At 33.1% G+C, this 15,364-nt stretch overlaps 1 protein-coding gene across 1 annotated transcript in view; it reads left to right on the top strand.

Annotated features, from left to right (window-relative positions):
- The window catches only part of LRP1B (LDL receptor related protein 1B), a 1,837,374-nt gene that overhangs the window by 637,534 nt on the left and 1,184,476 nt on the right, over nt 1–15,364 (top strand). The window contains exon 3 of the mRNA XM_049097407.1: nt 7,208–7,345. Coding sequence (XP_048953364.1) covers nt 7,208–7,345 — 138 coding nt within the window. The remainder of the gene's footprint in view (nt 1–7,207; nt 7,346–15,364) is intronic.

Raw genomic sequence — 15,364 nt, 5'->3', positions numbered from 1 at the left:
AGCTATTTCCTTACGTACTTTTCATTTGCCAATTTTGGCTATATTCTAAATGTTTACAGATTCAATGCAGGGGAATATTATGACTTAACCTACTTCCATTGGATTCAGGTGCAGATAGTGAGTTAAACTGATAAAAAGGACTTGACAGGTATATTCTAAAGTTAGCGGACCACACACAGAGAAAGAGAGAGATATTTTAACACAACTGTTTTTCCAGATGTGATCCAGAAAGTTTTCAGTATGAATCTTACCTAACCATCCATATATTCGTAATCATAATAGCAGACACAGTGGTGACTTTGGTGATAGCAGAATTGTTAATATGGCATAGTTTTCCTTAGGTGACCAGGCAAGCTTTTCGCATATTAAATACAGAAATAAAACTGTTCATGTTAGATGCGAGGAATTTTCCTACACTGAGACTTCCAAAGAGTAAGGACTAAAAACAAAGACTTTTTAAACCTTGAAACAACTTATCAAAGCTGCAAAATCTCCTTCCCCAGGGCCCTTAAAAATAGGACAGATGTCAGAGCTGGCTTAAGGGTAGTGCAGCTGGACAAAATCAATCACCTTTACATCTTTTCCTGTTCTTGATTTTTCACAGCATTCATTTGAAATATGTAAACACACAAGCCATTACTGGAACCTATATTACACAGAAATTATTTAATTTGAGTGAGTTACTATTAGATTGAGTGCACATGTATATTTAGGAGTTCTTGTTCATTCCTGTATCCTCAAGTATAGTCCTATAGATTAATGATATCAATTAATATTGTTTTATTTAAAAGTTGAAACTCATAAATCCAATTTTAATTTTCCTTGAAATACTATAAATTTCTTTTATTTCTTCCATTTAAATTATCAGTTTGTCAGTTGAAGTAGCTTACATGCAAAAGTAAATTATACTTGAATATAACAGAATTTTATGAAATACACAGTTCTAGGAAAGTTCTACTATTTCTGTAAAGGTATTATTTGATCCAGTGTTATGTTTATATTAAATATATATGTATGTATTATATATATATTATTAAATGTATTTACATGATGTACTAATTTTCCCAAATAATATGGAGAAAATAATGTAGTCCACATACTTTATAGTTTTCACAAGTGGCTGTAACTATTTTGATTTCTCAGCTGTGAGAATTACAACAGCTATTATAATGCAGTGTTTCCATATGCTTAATTGCATAGGAATTCCCCTTAAAAGATGATAGTTTGTAATATTTCCAAGAAATTGGATCTTTGTCGAAAAAGATTCTTTAAAAAAATTTTTTTTAAAAACATGGAATAAAAAAAAAAAAGAATAAAAATAAAAACATGGAATAGAACAGATTAAGCATTTGCAGGCAGGTTAATAGCATTCCAGAATCTTAATATATTACTTAAAGTGACACTAAAAATTTGTTTTTAAATAATTCTAGGAAAGCTATTTTGAAGGTAGTTTTCACAAATTCTTAGAAATCATGAGCTCTTCAGTTAATAAATAGGAACTTTCCACAAGATTCAATATTTAAAAGCTAAATATTGTAAGATATCTTACCAATAGAAATAGTCCTATATTAATTTGTATATATATGTGTATGTGTGCATATGTATACGTGTGTGTGCATGCGTATATTTTTTAATCAGTACTAGGTTTTTAGAAGTTGAGTTTCCAACAGTTCTTCACAATATAATCAAATCTCAGTCTTCTAAGTAAATAGGTATAATTACATAAAATCCAAAAGTGGATATTTTTTTAATTTTTGAATTTCAAAGACATCTTATGTTTTTCGTGATGACTTTATATAACTATTTTTTACTTGATTCTTATATCAACTAGCAATCGATATGTTCTTGTATTGACATTTTATTGTATCTTGTAAAGTGGGAATAAAAAAGTAAATAAAGGTTTCATACCTCATGAAATCTATGTGAAACTGCATATATTAACATAGTTCATAGACTATACACAGAAACTATATTGTAAAAAAAGCTATATTGTAAAAAAAATGTGATATAAACAACATCTGCATGAATTCATAGAAAATGTGGGATCAGTGGCACCCCCCACAGACACAATCCTCTTGGTTTATAAAGCATATCCCAAACCATATTCATTAGTTATGAGGATCATGTGAGGTAGACACTATTATTATCCCCAAGTTTCAAATGTAAAAGAGGAATATCACTGAATTAGCATTTTACTCAAGTTGAGATAATAAACAGCAAATAAAAACTCTAAATCAAGGGTGTGATATCTCTAAACTTAATAACTTCTCCATTATGTGATGTTATTTTTCACAAAGAAAACTTGATGGAATAGCCAGTTTGGACTTGAAGGATTTTGCTGGGTGAAAAGAGAAGGCTTATTTTCCAGATGATATTGCATACAGAAAATTCCAGAAGTGGGGACATTTTGGATTAATTTAGGGAGGTGAATGTTGACTCTAAATAGAGTTTACTATGAGTACTGAAAATAACTTGTAAATAATGTTAACTAAGTTTCAGTTAGATAATGAAATCAGGCCAGAGTTTGGTTTTGTTGTGGGCAGCAACTGAGAATGGTTATGATTTTGAGAGCAGTTGTTGGGTGAAAGTGATATTTATACCTATTCTGAGAATCTTTTAATGGAGGTGACTTTTAGCATACAAAAGAAAGTAGAAATTAGCCAGGAGTTAAAATGAACTGAACATTCATTCAACAATTGTACATTGAGCCAGGCAGTGTACTACACGTTTGTGTTTTTCAGGCAGAGACAGAGGAAAGTTTATCAAAAAGCATATATGAAACGCAGCCAAGCGTGTTCATGGAATAGCATAAATAACAACAACAATAATAGTGTGATTAGAGTATAAAAGTCATGGGAAATAATGGCAGAAAGTGTGTCTTAGGAATTTTGGTCAGCTTTCAAAGTATCTTGTTTGCCTCTGGCTTCACTGTTAGTGGGACCATGGGGACCTTGAAGAAAACCAACTCAGCAGTGTTGGGAGCAGTGGCTGGAGTTAGAAGGGAGTAGGAATACAGGGGGTACAGTCTCTATTTTGAAGATATTTAACAGCTAAAAAAGTAGTAAAGAAAGGATAACATTTGTAGGAAAGTTCAATCAGCAAAGTGACTTTTTTTTCTTGAATACAGGCTAAGAAAATTGTATGAAATTATACGTAGAGGATTTAGAACCACTGGAAAGACAGAAATGGGAAATACAACCAAGTGGCAAATCTTAATAGGAAAAAACCCAGAAAGTGGGATGTGATAGAGCGAAAGATGGAAAGGTTAACTTTGGGGAGGGGATCGATGCTGGTCCTGCTGAGATATGATGGTATAGTGACAAGTGCAGATATTTGATTGTATCTGCTGTTATAGAAGAAAACTCTATTCTTCTCCAGAATGTGCTATCACAATTATCATTAGCCAGAAAAGACATTTGATCAGACTTAATATCTTTTAAACTACTCTTTTTTTTTTTACTGAACAGAGTAAGATGTTTATATATAAAAATAATCTAAACATTCAAAAACATCCAGATGAGTCACATTGCCCTTGCATTATCCTAGAAAGCTTGTTTGTAAAATGAGGTTCTGTTTAAAAAATGAAGCGTAGTGCAGCTAATTGGGCAAGGCTTATAAAAAATTTAAAAATATAAGTTCTATTTGCCTGTGTTTATATGTTTTAAATCCTTCTAATGATAGAGTTTCTCTTTCTTATAATTAATTACTATATTTTAAATTCTGCTATCTTGTTCAGGTCACCTAAAATTAGTTCTGAGGCACTGGAAATGTTCTGACTATGCATAACTGAAAACTGAAGTGATAATCTAAGACTACCATGCTTATTTAAATGTTGAAGTGCATGTGTACTATTCTGCAATTCTTCATGTGCTTCCCTGTCATCCCAGTCCTGTTCTCAGATCCCCCAAATCCTAATAATTTAGTAACTAAAGAGGTAATGCCTGGGTTTTCGTGAGATGAATCATTTAATGCAACACTGACATATTCTTAGGAATTCACGTAGTCTCTATTATCACATTCTTTCCCTTGTCACACAGATCAGTGGGTGGAAGTGGTGGCCGGTTGAGGGAGCCTCACGGGATATACACACCTTTAATTCACAAACGATAATTGGGAATCAAGGGTGGGTTATTCCTCAAAGCAACAGTACACTAAATACTCATACTCCCTGGTTTCTGGGATAATTTTAGTTAAGGCAGACATTGTTATTCTTTAAAGTGCCCCATATTCTAGAAAGACAACAACAAAATATTAGAGTTAGCAGAGTTTTCCTGCTGAAATACCCCAGCATTGATCAAAGAGGGTTGAAATACTGATTGTCTCAGTTTTGAGGTTGATTCCCAGGGCCCGGGACAACCTCTACAAATAATTTCTGCTATTCTGTGTAATTTGCAAATATTGTCATGGTTTTAATGAGCTTAGATACGACAATTTGGGAAGGACTGGTTAAGGTACAACCCATCAAATCATGTACCAGCTGTCTTACCAGTTACCCAGAAGTGCTGGAAGTCAAAAAAAGAGTATATTAAAGATGAGGAAGATGTACTTGCTAGTCACTAAAGAAATTACTTAACTCTTTTTTTAGTCCAAATTTCTTCTTTTCTTATATGTTACCAGTAAGAAGAATTTAATACTTTTGTATACTGCCTCTAAGAAATTCAAACATTTTTTTTTCTGTTTTCTCAAAATTTGTTTCTGAATACCAGTTGTGCATTTCACACCATCATTTTAACCCATTACCTGACAACCTTAAGAATGCACAAAACAAAACAAAACAAAACTTTTATTTGAACTAATACAAACAAAAACAAACAAAAACAAAAAAGAAAAATCTTTCTTTTAAAAAAAAACTACTGAGTCATCTTTGGTTTTAATAAAATTTCTGAAGTCTCCCAGGTTGGAAGTGTTTTATCTGTGGGCTATTTTTGGAATTTTTGCATAGAGATCTAAATATATTTGGCCTAAACACTACTTTGACATTCATACAAGGTTACATATTCTCAAATTTCTAAGAATCAGCCAATTAATTTTAAGAAAAACTGCATTGTGACTGTTGGTCATAAAAATGTACAGCATTTCAAACCTAATTTATATTTTTCAATTGTATTTTTAAAGTGAATTCATATTAATCTTATAAGATTTAATACTAGAAACTCTCAGTGAAAGGAGCTTCTCTTATTTTTATTCCTATAATTTGGATTTAAGTTTGTGTATTTGTACTTTAATTATATATTTGTGTGTGTATATATATTATATATATATGAAAATGTATATTTTAAAAATTATTGATACTCAATTTACAGAGACTACAATAAAATGAGTTGTGCATTTGAGGTGATGGGTATTTGACAATACTAATAGCCTTATATGTCAGTAATTGTATAAATACACAAAGAAAAGATACCAGAAAACCAATTAGTGTCAATACTTCATCTAGTGAAGCTACATCATAACAATTTATTACATTCCCTAAATATAAAAGGTTGAAAGCTGTTTTAGCATCAAACAAAATCACATATACTCATCACTCATTTTGAGAAGATATTTCAAAACATGTCTTTTGCTATTCCACAGCTTTTTTGAGGGGAGAGGGCTTGCAGTATAAAAGGAAGTTATGCAATACAAGTGTTTATGAAAAGGCAACTCACCTTATGGGAACATTCTTTACCTAACTATGATGATAGCAAACACTTTATTAGTGTTTGCTGGGAAAAATGAAAAAGCTTTTTATATAATCCCTACAACAACATGGCAAAGCTCAGAAAATGTACATAGATTGCTCAATTTATTGTATGTAAGTGTGGGACCAAGAATATGTTTTCAGAGTCTGTTAACAACTCCACTCTGATGCATTCATTTACACGATTAACACATGTGAATTCCTATTCCGAGCCCACATCTAACCAAAAAAGCTCACAAAACTCATTGCTTTGCTATCAATAACTTTTGACATTCACAACAAGCCTACAAGGTAAACTCTGTTGATAGTTTTATTTACACATGAGAAAATTAATGCTTAGTTGATTTAATAAATTAATGTCCCGTGGGTATTAACATAGCTGTGATTAAATACTAAGTGTGCCTGATTGTAGAATCTAGCCTCATGTAATAATCAGTGACAGATTAACATGCGATTGTAGTCATATGCCACGACAGCACTCTGGATTTAGGAGAGCTGGGCAAGATTAAGAATCATCACGTGGGGAATTTGGAGAGTGCCTATGGAAGAAGTCTAGCTAGGATATGGGAATTAGTAACCTGAAATTTAGATATAGCAATGTACAAATTAAATGTTTTTTTTTTAAAGATTTTATTTATATTTATTCATGAGAGACTCAGAGAGAAAGTCAAAGATAGGCAGAGGGAGAAGCAGGCTCCCTGCAGGGAATCCAATGCAGTACTTGATCCAGGACCCTAGGATCATGCCCTGAGCCAAAGGCAGACGCTCAAATACTAAGGCCCCCCTTGCGTCCCCAATTTGGATGTTTGATGAGCTTTAAGAAAAGATGTGGTGTTCCAACCTAAGTATATCTTTAAAAACACAAAGATTGATCATGTAATGTACTATTAGCATCAGCAGGAGAACTCACTGAGTATGCTCTGTTCCTTATCGCCTCCCCACTCCTTAGTAAATTCTATTATAATTGCTCAGTAAAGATTTTTCAAACAAAAATAATCCGTCTATAAATAAGTACATAACTAGCTGTTCTTAATAAAGAACATATTAAAAAAGAAATAATTTTTAGACTGACACAACTTCACTTAAATTACACTAAAATCTTTTTGTTCATGTTACCTAATTCAGTTCTAATGAGAGCTCTGCCAAGGAGTTGTCATTCTCCATATTTCACAGTTGAGGAAATTGAGACATACAGGGTTTCACTACCTTGCCCACTAAATCTAAAGATAAGACGTAGATCAATGACTCAAACCAACCCTCAGATTTTAAACCTATGCTACTTAAAGGTTGAAAAGAATATTTGTGTTTTTAGTGTATTATTTGAAAAAATACAATTTTATGTCTTATGCAATTTTAAATATTAGGTTTTTAATCACAGGGGCTAATTTTGACGTCCCTGAGAGAGCTGCCCTCTGGTAGTGTTTCATATAGTTTGTTTTGTAAATTCAGGCTAGTAATTTCTTGAGCTAATGGTTTTACCATTAAAAACAAAACTAATTTATTTTTCCTTTTTTTTTTTTTTTTCAGGTCCTGAAGAGGTAGAAATCAAGTGCCCCTTGAATCACATTGCTTGCCTTGGTACCAACAAATGTGTTCATTTATCCCAACTGTGCAACGGTGTCATGGACTGCTCAGATGGGTATGATGAAGGACTGCATTGTCAGGGTGAGTCCGTTTGTGGAACAAGGCATCTGCACTATTAAATCTTTCATAGTTTAATGAAAGTTCAAAAAAGAACCTATAACCGGACTTTTCTTTCAACCATAATCATATCAGTTATTGAGACAGCAAGAATTTTACTGCCAGAAACACTTAATATGCATTTCAAACATATAACCATTGTGCTTTATTGAAAAATTCCATTAGAAAAAGAAATACATTTGGACTTTGACATTGGACTCTGAAACAATTACATATTTCATAGAAAATCAGACTTCTATGCAAAAGACGAATGAGAAGTCTTTGTCACAGGGATTAATACTATACAATGTCATAAGTTTATTTCTCTGAACCTTTGCTTAAGCCAAAGTTATTTGAAGTGAAACCTCTGCAACCAAATATTTTAGTATGATGTATTCACAGGAATTTTTTTCTTAATGTTACCGCCATGAAGTTGTACCTACTTTCTTATAATTTTCTTTCTTTTTAAAAAGTCAATACCTGTGTTCTACAGTGGTCATGGTTTTACTTATATATTAATAATGGGAGGAAGGAATAATTAAAGTCTCAAAGTTAACAAAAATGAATCAGAACTGGCACATTCTAATAAAACTGGTTGGAGAGAGGAAATAAATGTGAAACCAAAAAAAAATTAATATATTAAAAAAAAGTTGAGAATTAAGGTAAGGATCCAAATGTGGAAATAGAATCAAGGTACCAGTTAAGTAAATTTGACTCCAAGATGAAGCCTGGAAAGAAATCACTGGTTCAAAAGTTTTTCAGTGAAATTCCCACCAGCTGAGTATAACACAAAGGATATTTATTGAAGCTGAGGCACCTGTCCTTAATGTTGAGGGTCAGTAAGACAATAAGGAAGAGAAGGAAATACAGAAAACTGGAGATGCATATCTGGTCTCTGACCAGATTCATACAAACCAATTACTGCCATGTGCAAAAAGGTTGTAGGTTACCAAAAGTTCCAGTTTTTCAGGAGGATCTCCATATCTGTATGTGTTTACGTTATTTGAAGATGGCTACTCCTTTTTAAAACATTGCGTGGCCAGCAATGTACAGGCCACCCAAAACCTATCTGGAGTGTGTCAGGGCTTACTGGCTTCCAGTTTCCTAGGGGTGGGCTGAATGAAGTCAGTGGATTCAATACAGAGATGGAGAGATACCTTGGGAAAAGAGTAAATCTTAGAAAGGTAGTCCACGGTGGTAAGGCTGTTGAGAGACCATAGATCAACTGGGTCACTAGGTCCTTTTCTTCTTTCAGAAAGGAATTATTCTGGCTCTGTGGACATATTCAACTGAGAAGTTAAAGGTCTTCCTTCTTTGGCTGAGTTTCATTTCTTAGCTTGAATTCTGACAGGGTCACAGAAGGAGCCAGGAGACTCTCAGTTTTAGTTATGAACACATGCGTAATAATAATTAATAAGATATTTTTTTATTTAAAGGCCTTTTGACATGTATTATTTTTGTATAATTGGATGTTAAAAAGAATGGTATTAACAGAAAAGGTAAAGTGTGGAATTATAAAGTGATAGGAGTCAAAGAGTTTAATTTTCTTTTCAGAAATTAATTATGTTTTCTAGAGCCTAATTCTGTCCACTTCAATTATAATTCAGGCTTCTTATTACATTAAGGGGGAAAAAAGCCTTTGGATAGACATGTGTGACTAAGCTTCTAAAAGAGTGAAATCATCACATTGCCAAATACATCCTCAAAAATGGTTATACAAATTAGAATATCTCAAACATATTTCAGTGCTGTAGATCATATGAAAATATATCTGAGTTCTCTACTAAAATTTAGAGTTGTGATCTCTGATAGAGAAAAGAATATGTTAATAGTAAAACAGGGATTCATATAAGTACAAAGTATTGGAATAAAAATAAAGTGATATTAAATTTAATCATTGAAAAGCTTGGTGTATACTTCAGACTGAGATGCATTTGGAGTATATAATTTTTTATGCTTCAATCTCTTTTTCTCTTCTAATTCAGGTTTCTAATCGTTCCAACTTTCATATCTTTGTCACTAGTGACAAACTTTTTCTTTCATTTTTTTTTTAAGTAGGAGACTGCACAATTTTTAGCGTTTTAAATATTTCAAGATTTCACCAAATGAAGTGTTTTAAAATACCTAAGTAATTTATTATGACCTGAGGTGGGCTTAGAAATAACAAGAAGTATGTTTGGATCTATGCTTGTTATTCACCTATTTTATCTCTGCTTGCTATTTACCGTACTATAGGGTATATCTTCAACCTTTCTCCTGATTTTAAGTCATACCCAAAGAAAAATTGTTTTCTGATTAATTAATTAGGCACCAACCTGTCAAGTTTTTTTTTTCTTTTAGATTTTATTTATTTATTCATGAGAGACACACAGAGAGAGAGAGAGAGAGAGAGAGAGAGAGGCAGAGACACAGGCAGAGGGAGAAGCAGGCTCCATGCAGGGAGCCCGACATGGGACTGACTAGATCCTGGGACTCCAGGATCACACCCTGGGCTGAAGGCGGTGCTAAACCACTGAGCCACCACGGCCACCTGCCTGTCAAGTTTCTAAAGAACTTTCTCATTTATAGACATATAATAAAAAAAGAAACCAGATTAGTTCAAACATTGCATTGATTTTTAGAGATGCTTTTCTTTTGTAGAACAATTCCCCCCAAATCACTTTCTCTTTCTAAATCCATTTCTCTTTTTTGTTGCATTCTAAGCAATACTCCAATTTAAGTAATTATACATGAAGCCAATGACATGATTCAAAGATGGATCTGTCTTCTCTTTTTTTTTTTTCTAATAACAGATCCAAAGCACATTTGGTAGTATATATGTATCCTTTATGAAAATTAATAAGGAGAAAAGTTTAACATTTTGGAGGTGATATTCTGGTCTTGGGGATGCTTTTGTATCAACTGAATTGTTTTCTGAATGTTCCCCAGAAAAAATCAATTTCTTCCTGGTGAGGGTAATGAAAAGATATCTATTATTAATGATTTTCTATAACACTGATATTTTAATCTCCATAATTTAGCTCCATTTGAAGAAAGAAAAATGGATTTTTGTATATAGGTGTACTTATATATAGGAATGTGCTTGTAAAACTTTTACAATGAGAATGTTCAAAATCACCATGTAATATTTTAGAAAACTTCATCTCTTCCTACATAGTATTTCATACTGGTAATAATATCACTATATCTAAATTGCATGAGCAGTAAAACCACAATCTATACAGTACAAGGCTTCTCTGTGTAAGATATTTCCACAAAAATCCTCACAGCCATGCAAAGAAGTGAACAAATTCAGCTCATAGATACTAGATCGACTGAACTATATCAAAATGCTATCTTAAAATTTGACATTCTTGAGGTAATTCATTATGTTAACATTTAAAGTGGCTGTGAACAAAAGAAGCCCCGCCTTTTTAATTCACAATCCTAGTTAGAGTACATTTGAAGTGCAAAATAATCAAGCATTTTAATGTACAAGGAAACAACAGTTTCTGTGGCATTGTGTGCTCTTAATCTTTTAAAAGAATACGGAGACCTTTCATGTTCATGCAAAAAGACCTTTCATGTTCATGCAAAAAGAAATTCTGTCTTCTGTGTCTCAAGAAAACATGATTATGTAATCTATGTGGTTGTTTTACAGCAAACATCCCAATGTCCTTTTAAATTTGAGGAGATAAAGCGTGTGAAGAGTTTACTAAAACTGATTAAGGAATGAAACTTTCTGACATCTGAAAAACTCACCACCCAAACATACAAATACACACACACACAAACACACATATTGTTCTTTTCTGATTTCTCTCTTCTGTTCTGAACCTGTTCCCACATAATTCTGAATGTATAATATGTTAATTGGTGTATTTGATATGAAACTAAAGAAGAGTAAGATTCTCTTAAATACCACCTATCTCCTTTAATATGCATATTCAGAATTCTTAAAATTCCATTTAATTTTTTTTTACTTTACTTGACAGTTGGAATATAATTTTCTTAATATATGTAATTACAATTTTCTCTACCCGCCCACAATCTGTTCTAATGTATTTATTTTAGATTCCAGTAATTCTAATGTATTTATTCTAATGTATTTTAGATACTGATTTACATTTTAAATTTACATACTTTTTTCCTTTTATATTACTATTCATAAAAATAAAGTCTTAGGAGAAAGTGCTAAAAAATCCTGGAAGTAATTTATGAATTAGAGCTTTCTCAAAATGCACTGAGGTAAAATGGCAAACTTTATTATCTGTAATGACTCACCACAAGAAAACTAGTAATCCTTAAAACTTCTGCTGAAATCTCATATATACTCCAAATATTCAGAAATTAATCCAGATCAATTAATTTCATGTAACTAATTGATTTAACATAATTAAATGTAATACATTTAATTAAAATACTTAGAATTAATTCTTAGCTCAAATGTTCAGGACTCCACTTTTCATTCTTTCAGAAAAGAAATATTTTATCTTGTGGTGACATTTGTTAGTCATCACAACACTAATTTCAAATGCCCATGAGATTAGCTTGTGTAGCTACCAGGAACGAAAGAAGGAAAGAAAGAGGTTGATTAAGTTGATGAGGAAGAAAAATAAATTTGGAGCACTTTATTGTTTTTACTTTAATTTTATTGTGTCAATGAATCTTGTCCTATTCCCATTTTAAAAGTTCCCACTGAAAAATATTGCCAATTTTTTTTTCTAAATTAAAATGAACTTGTCATGCTCAAGAAGGGAATTTCAGCAGGAAGAGTCCAAAGCCTAGGTATGGAGAAGAGGTACAATTACAAGCAATGTTGAAGGAAGTGTATCTGTCAGCAACATAAAGCTTTCGGCACATGAAGGGAAAGAAACTTCACCAGTGTGTTTTCAAGTCACTTGAAACATCAGTAGGCTGAGAGCTAGAAAACAAACAGCTATAATTACCCAAGAGTACCTGAGTTTGTGTGTTCAGACCACTTTTGATTACTGAAGTTTCTGTAACTTAAAAGTAGATCCTGCTATATTCTTTTCTTTGTCTTGAGTTGTGCTAAGGTGAATCAGTAGTCTCAAATCTATCTCAAGCCTATGCATTTTATCTCGAAGTGATTAGCTTCAATAATTGAGTTTGTTTAGTGAGAGGCTGATACCCTTACCACTGTTTGATATCAGGGCCAAATTCATGCTTTTTAAAAGCAAAGTAACAATTCTTAAGAAGAATAGATATCATCTACAAGTATATCATCCTTTCGCAAGGCTATTACAGACATTGCTTGTATTGACAAATGGCACCTATGTGAAAATTGCAGTAGTGTATTTGATGACCACTCTAAATATATATGTGTGTATATGTGTGTGTATATATACATATATATACACACAGAGACATAGGTGTGCACACATAAGTGTGTATATTCGTTTTCCAGAGTCTTAGTTTTATAAATTCTGTTTAATTAGAAATATGCTGTTGGCATAGATATCTGACTTCTTAATAGTGATTTATTAGAAGTGATTGCTAAACTAATCCTGCTCAAGAGACTTGGAGTTCAAATTTCAACCGTTTGTTTGAATATGTTGACTTCTACCTACAGCTAACTGGCTAACTGATGGCCTGTGGGGAAAGGATGACTAATTTGGCTGTGCATGGTAGCCCAGCTTGTGAAAAAATAATCTAAAGTAGTTGATTGTTTGTTGGAAGTGAATCTTTTTGTAGTAGGTTTACATCTTTGATTGATGTTAATATGTACTAATTAGTGTTCTCTGGCCCCAAACAGAATTATTTTTAAGAATAACTACAAAATGGATTTTGCAATATATAAAAAAAGTCCTGTAAGCATACTAGTAGCTTATAAAGGATCAAATACTGAAGACTCTAACTTAAAAAAAGATATTCTTTATTAAAATTTCTTCTCGGATTCTATATCTTTCTTCTTGGTAAACAGTGATTTAAAACTAACTTACAGGGATCCCTGGGTGGCGCAGCGGTTTGGCGCCTGCCTTTGGCGCAGGGCGCGATCCTGGTACACCCAGGATCGAATCCCACGTCGGGCTCCCGGTGCATGGAGCCTGCTTCTCCCTCTGCCTGTGTACACTCTGCGCCTCTCTCTCTCTCTCTCTCTCTCTCTCTCTCTGTGACTATCATAAATAAATAAAAATTAAAAAAAAATAAAACTAACTTACATTACATCCATATTTTTTTTGATCCAGTATTTTCTGTGGTAAAAATCCTGGTGCATTAGGGACCTTTAATTGCTACTGAATATACTATATTTCTAGTGGATTTTGTTTTTAAATAGATACAAATCCAAAACACAGATCCATAGCTTACACCCCAGTCGAGTATTTATTCTGTTTGCCTAACATCTGTAGAGAAGTAGCAATTGCTTTGATATAGAGATTGACTTCTTGTTTGAAACAACTCCTATGATGCCTGTGCCTAAAACATGCCAACCTCTTATATGGAAGGGCTATGCAGAACCACAAAAGCCGGAGGACTCGGCTTCCTCAACTATACCCCCAGTAATATCTCCAACAGAAGAGACTTGTTAATAGTTCTGCTAACTTTGGAATTGTTAATTTAAATAAATGTTCATGGACACTGGGACTCATTTATCTGGATCTCCCCCTCACAGTTCTCTTCCTGATATGATGGAAAACAGATCATAGTTTGTAAGAAAAAAATAATGGGCATGAGGCCAAAATGAACTCTTAAAAATGTGCCACAAGAAACACAATAATGTTTTCCCTATATTCAATTCATTGATTCACTTCAGTAAACTTTTATTGAGCACCAGGAGTACTGTAAACTCTTATCTAAGCACTGGAGATGTTGAAAGTCCTATTTTCTGCCTCCATGGAATTCATATGTCATAATGGAGGCATGCAAAAGTTACTGAGGAAGAATAAAATGAAAAGCATCTAATTCTGCTTGAGGGGATGCAAGAAAATTCCCCAAAAAAGCTGATGATTGACACATGTCCCCCTCTGAGAGTTTGGTAGGCAACTGAGGGAAGGAAGAACAAAAGTAGGGAGCTCAGGTACCTAAGAAAACATTGTACACTCAAGAGAATTTGTAAGTTTTTTGGTAGAGTTGATGCATAGGGTTCTAAGTGGAGATAGATGAGTTTGAAGCTGAAAAAAACACTTGATATTAGACCTGGAGTGGCTATATTAGAATAAGGTTGCAGTATGACCTACTTAAAATGCATTGTATAACATTAAAAGAGAAAGAGAGTGTTAGATGATCTTAGGATGTCTTCTCAATATCATAAGGGTTATATATATTTTACTATTAAGCATAAAAAGTTTAGAATTGTTGCATATATGTAGCCAGTTCTGTGATTTATTCGATTTATTCATAGAAAGTTAAAATATGCATTAGTTTAATTGTAAAACTTTGAGCTAAACAGTCGTGTCTCTTTACATTGATCAACTCTCCAAACAAGGTTTACTAGGTGTTATTCTTTAATGTGTCACTTCTATGTAAGTAGAAGTCAAAATGGATGACAAGGCAGCCATATTAAGTGAACTCCTTTTCAGATGAAAGTTAGGAATTTGGAACGTGTATTTACTATTTTAAGCAACCAGAATCCTATGTTTAGCAACCACTAAAATACCACTTTAGTTGATGCCTAAGTTTTGCCCTCTTGTATCTTAACGTTGGGAAACATATGATGGTTCCAATATTATTCAAAAGTATGAATTATATAACAAACTGTCCCTCAGCTCTTTACTCAACCTTAAATGTGAAGCCAAATCCCCTATAATTCATTATTTAGTTTTTGACACAAGCAGCTTGATACTTTACAAAGTAAGGAATTAAAACAGGTAGCTGAGGTTGACTGGCATCTCCAGAAGTCACACAGAAAAGCAGTGTGAGAACAAGGTTTAAACACTGTGACCTTGAGTTTTCGTTTGCCAGTTTTGACTACTGAGCCTTAACATATCAACTCAGAGTAACGCAGAAAATTGTTATGCTTCAGCATCCTTTCTGACCCGTTCTTAAAGCAGCAAGGTGGCTTGT

The sequence above is a fragment of the Canis lupus genome, chromosome 19 (assembly GCF_003254725.2).
Source record: "Canis lupus dingo isolate Sandy chromosome 19, ASM325472v2, whole genome shotgun sequence".
NCBI classification, from domain to species: domain Eukaryota; kingdom Metazoa; phylum Chordata; class Mammalia; order Carnivora; family Canidae; genus Canis; species Canis lupus.
Note: the sequence above shows the minus strand (reverse complement) of the source record. Positions and strands in the feature narration are given on the sequence as shown.